Raw genomic sequence first — 5,023 nt, forward strand, 5'->3', positions numbered from 1 at the left:
ATCAGCGTTTTCGCATCTTTATATGACAGTTGTTTTCACCCACGTATTCCCCGTTTTTCACGCAAGTCCAATATGCGGTTTCGGAGAGCCTCGAGTTGATTGTCATCGAAGGTAGGGTCTCTGATCAAGCCTGATGAGTATCATTGCAAGCATCTGGATTTCCCACGAATACGATAACATGCATACCTAGTGAGTAGTTGGAGCAGCATAGATAAGAATGTGTTGTAGAGCATAAAGCGTTGATATAGGCTGAGGCCGGAAGCTTCCTTTGACATCTCGTGATACATCTTCCGCCAGCGGAGTTCTCGAGAGTACGCCTTGTCCTCGTAAAAGTTGGTGATATCTCGAAGACTACGGGACAGGCATGGGAGGATGATCTGGAGGTAATTAAGCGTCAATGGTACCCTCTGGACATGCATCTGAGTCCTAGTAAGAAGATCCCGTAGTAAACGGCCGCATTGGCGAATTTCTTCTGTGACGGCAACTATGTGGGCATGATAAGACTCGGAGAGTGCAGCCCGCAGTCCATCGAGGCCCATAGCCACCCGATCCGCTCTTTCGGCCTCGAGAGAGCAGCCTTGTAGGAGACCGATCGGCATCGAACCCTCCGTAACCATGGTATAGTCCATTTCGATTTAGCCGGTCGAACAGCGATCTCGACTTGTCGTGCGGTTATTGTAATTCAGTATGATATAGACTTTACAGCCTTCAGATGATTTCTTTCATGCTGAGGGGACGGTACATCAAACATATTTTGGCCTGGGTATCAATACGCGTCTTCCGATCTCTTCTCCAATGGGTCGTCTCGCGGTCGAAAGGTTCTCCTCCTCATTGATAAAATCAACAGTTCAACATATCATGAGCCACCAGCCAGTGTTATTAACAAGAAGCACTCCGGGGAAAGTCTGCTATTAGGTGACTTTGTGAGGCCCGGCTCAAAAATTCGCTGCATCAGAGCCTAAAAATGTAATCAAAGGTAAAGAGGGACGCATGCAGCAGAAAAACCCGGTCTCTCCGCATGTGCCCGCATGAACACGGAAGCAATGTCCACGACCGATGGTCGGTGCTCAGCCTCACGGCACCATGTGTCTTGATCTGAGATGATCAATCGCAGGGAGAGGACTAGATTATCTCCAGGTTGGGTGGGAAAAGTGGGCGGATAATGGATATCAACATTTGAGGCTCTGTGATCTGACGTGTCAACGTAATGATTAATGAATTTGTCACTCTAATGGTGGCAGCGTATCGCAATGCAGCGTTAAGAAGCAACTCTGCCCCCAGAGCGCATCAGGAGACAAATGGATGTATGGCTCCAACTCACGCCTGCAAGGTGCCCGCGCAGTATGACATGCGAGGGCGAGTAACACGAGACGCCAGACTATGGCTTCAATTCGTTCTGCTCGGTGTTAAAGGCACCAGCAGATGCGTACGCTCAACAGTCAACTGACCCGACTGCAGATGCCAATTGTGCAAAGCAAGGAAGCAATTTGCTGCTCTGACCAGAGGGGAATCACCAGCACCAGCAACAGTGAGCGAGCGAGCGTGCGAAGCCAGCGACAAAGAGGAGAAGATGCAACGGCAAGAGGCGGTTGCAGATGAGTATCAGCAAGCGGAGGGCTCAGCGGTTGCCACGAAGTCAAGCCAGCCCGAATTTTTGCCAATCCCCATCAAAGACGTGCATTAGGAGGAGTCTTGGTGGGCGAATGGAGACAAAGCCCGTTCCGAGCCCGGGGTACGGTAGTACGTCCCATGGCGAAGAACGGCCTAGCACTTGCACTTGCATATGGATTGCTGCATGTGGGAACGCGCGATGCGAGGGAGTGAGTGAGTGAGTGTAATACGACCATGTTCTAGAGTGCGTCATGAGGAGCGATTGCTTTGAGCCGAATAAGGAGTATGGTTGTCATATCCATACATTTCTTCCTCTCAGTGTGAACCCAGCACTTTCTGGTGCAACGTGTTTTTGACGAGACAGGCTCACTCACTTGAGTAACAGCGAGACCGACAAGAGTGGATCATGTCACTCAGAATCAAATGAAAAGAGAGGGTTTTGAATCTTGCGTAGCCGTGGCCCCGAGACCTTACTTCGGAAGCGGGCATAAGAATAAAGTCGAAGCAAATCAAATGATGCGATAGTTTTCGCTCCCACGTATCCCGGCTGACGAGGACGAGGTCTTCCTCGTTGGCAAATGAAAGAATTCATTGCAATGGCATGGCAGATAGGCAGCCAGCCTGCTGTGTCTTTCTAAAGCGATGCACGCACGCACGTAAAGCGCCATCCTTGGCGGTCATGAACGATACGGCGGTATGCAGTTGAGCGGTTATCCTCAGTGACAGTCATTGCAGCATATTAGAATGGCCGAGGGCCAGATCGGAGGCCATGCAGGGCGAGGGAGACGAATAAGAGCCGGAGACTGAGCCCATCAGCAGGTGCAAAGCTGACCACTTAGCATCGTAGCGATGTCTAGCTTTCAATCGAGATTGGCTCGACAGGAGGTATTTTATGTATGCAGCAGTATGCTACGTGTTGATGCAGAGTCGCGTGGGTTAGGTAGGGTGAAGCAAATGGCAGCCTTGTGCCTTTGCTGAGGTCCCAAACAGGTATTTATATTGCGTCCTCCCACACTGACCGGCCGGACTAGGCATCCGCCCATCCTCGAGCCATTGGGGTTGACCGAGCCTCAGGCGACAAGGCTGCCTCACGAGGCATATCTGATTGCTTAATACACACCAAGAGGTAATCCATGGCTAACGTCGTTGGATAAAATGTCACCGACCAAGATCGGTCTCCATTTAGAATTGCTTTCTGGGGGTATACATCTGGTGTTTCAATTTATGACTTGTTGTCTTGTACACGCACTAAGCGAAAGGCGATAGACGGCTGCATTTCATTTGGGCAACGGTGTCACGTTCCGGAGACAGTTCGTTATGGGGGATCGCAACTGAGAATTTCGTTTCAAAGGGAAAGCTAATGTAGATACTTGTACAAGTTTGTCATCGACGGCGCCCTCGAAATCAGTACTGATCTCTAAAGATGACGCAGCGCAATCGACAACGGGCCTCCATCATAAGCCCTGCTGGGTGGTTTGCCTCCTCCAGCCCAATCATAGCAATTCTCACGCAGACCATAGCAGCGAGAAGCGCAGTCCCTTTCCGTGCCTCCAACACCGACCAAACCAGAACGACTCAAGGAAAAAGAAACAGGATTATCCTGCAGTAGACTCAGGATAGAGAGATACCATAGACCATCTCTTTAAGACTAATAACTCGCGAGCACAACGAGTCGGCGAGAAGAGTACAATTAAGATGACTCATCCTCGTCGCCGTCGGCCTGTGCGACTGATTAGCGTCCGCTACAATAAAGACAAGGTGAATTATGTAGTGGGAGATCATACGTTGTAGGCCTGCTTCTCATCCTCGTAGCGCTTCTTATCGGCAGCAGCCTTGGCCTCATACGGGGCGCGCTGCTTGTCGTTGAGGGCCTTCCAGCGCTCACCGAGGATCTTGCCAACCTGGCCGAAGGAGATACCAGGGTTCTCCTCACGGACGTTCTCACGCTGCTCGTTGGCGAAGAACATGTAGGCAGAGAGACCACGCTTGGGGGCGTTGGGGTCTAGAAAACTCGTCAGTCAAGGTCGTCCAAAAAGGTGCGTTGGGACGCTGGGGGAAAGACCTACCCTTCTTGCCTCGACGAACCTTCTCCACCTTACCGGAGGTCTTGCTCTTTGCCGCGGCCTTAGGCATGATTGATCTGTGACGAGGTGCTTGTTAGTTCAAGGTGCCTTGGCCTATCAATTGAATCCGTAGCTTAATGTGCAGAGGAATGGTGGTAGTGGGGTAAAGGGCTGGTGTTGTGGTGTCGCGACGTTTGAAAGATGGCTTTCAATCGAAGCGTTGCATAGATGACCGCAACAAGTGCCCAGCAGCCGAAAGAGAAGCTATGGGTGAGCTTCCCCGGCGTAGTGCCAAGGCGTAGTGTTGGTCGGGTCGCAAACGCAATTGCGCTCGCCAACGCGAAGGTACCGTAAATTGAAGCTCAGAATCAATCGATCTATGCGACAATACGCGATTTGGGACGTGGATTGGGAAAATGGGAAAAGTGTGGTGTTTTGGTGTTGTGCTGTGTTGCGCGCGCGCCCGTCAAGCAGAGTGATCGCGACTCCAAGCTTGTTGTGTGGATGCTGCGATGACTGCTGTTTGTTGTGGTTTGCGCGTGCACGGCGAAAGCTGCGTTGGCTGCTGCTCTTGGTGCTGCTAAGATTGCGCTCGCTGCTGTTGACGAGGGCCCAGCGCGGTCTGCGGCGACCCAATTGCAGAAAAACGCACTGCGGATTTCGAACGGGCGCAAAAAGGCGACGGGGGCGTGGAGTGACTTGTGTTTTGCAGTGCAGGGCAGTATGGGAAGAGGTACTCACGATTTGTATGGGAGTTGTGTTTTGGTGCAGGTATTGCGAGTTGTGAGTGAGTGCGGATTTGTATGGGAGAGAGTTTGTATGGGAGATTTGGCTGTGGGAGTGAAGAGAGGAGAGAGTAGGAGGAAAATTGTATGGGGGGCGGTCCAAGGTGCCCTTTTTACTATGGGACGGCTGATTGTGAGGGGAAGGCGTGGGAAAATGGGCCTTACGCAGTACGGTAGTCTAAGAGGTGGGAGAGGGAAGGAGGGCGAGGGCAAGACCGCAGGAGGGAGGGGGGGCAGGCGCGACTGAGACTGGGACTTGGAAGCTGGCTGGCTGGCTGGCTGGCGGGCGGGCTGTTGCTTGGGTGCGAGCGGTGCGTGCTTGCCCTTTGGTTTGGTTTGGTTTGGCTTTGGCTTGCTTTGCTGGGGGAGGCATGCTTTGCCGTGGATAGCTTAAGGTAGGAGGGGGGAGGGGGGTCCCGTTGTACTGTACCTGCCTCCTACACTTACCTCACCTAAACTTAGGCACGGTACACCTCCGCCCGCCCACACACACTCACACATAACACCCGACAATACGCAGACCTGCGCTGGCGGCACTGTCTTGTCTGTTTCCCTCTCAGGCCC

The 5,023-nt window shown here is 52.3% G+C and overlaps 1 protein-coding gene across 1 annotated transcript; it reads right to left on the reverse strand.

Annotated features, from left to right (window-relative positions):
• Nucleotides 1–3,301: 3,301 nt before the first annotated feature.
• On the reverse strand, nt 3,302–3,744 carry UCRPA7_2040 (putative nucleosome binding protein; the record flags this gene model as incomplete). The annotated part of the gene is made up of 3 exons (XM_007914616.1): nt 3,302–3,331; nt 3,396–3,613; nt 3,678–3,744. 3 exons carry the CDS (start codon nt 3,742–3,744, stop codon nt 3,302–3,304), a joined length of 315 nt encoding a protein of 104 aa, XP_007912807.1.
• Between the last annotated feature and the right edge of the window lie 1,279 nt (nt 3,745–5,023).

The sequence above is a fragment of the Phaeoacremonium minimum genome, assembly GCF_000392275.1.
Source record: "Phaeoacremonium minimum UCRPA7 unplaced genomic scaffold PA7_03_scaffold_146, whole genome shotgun sequence".
Taxonomy (NCBI): domain Eukaryota; kingdom Fungi; phylum Ascomycota; class Sordariomycetes; order Togniniales; family Togniniaceae; genus Phaeoacremonium; species Phaeoacremonium minimum.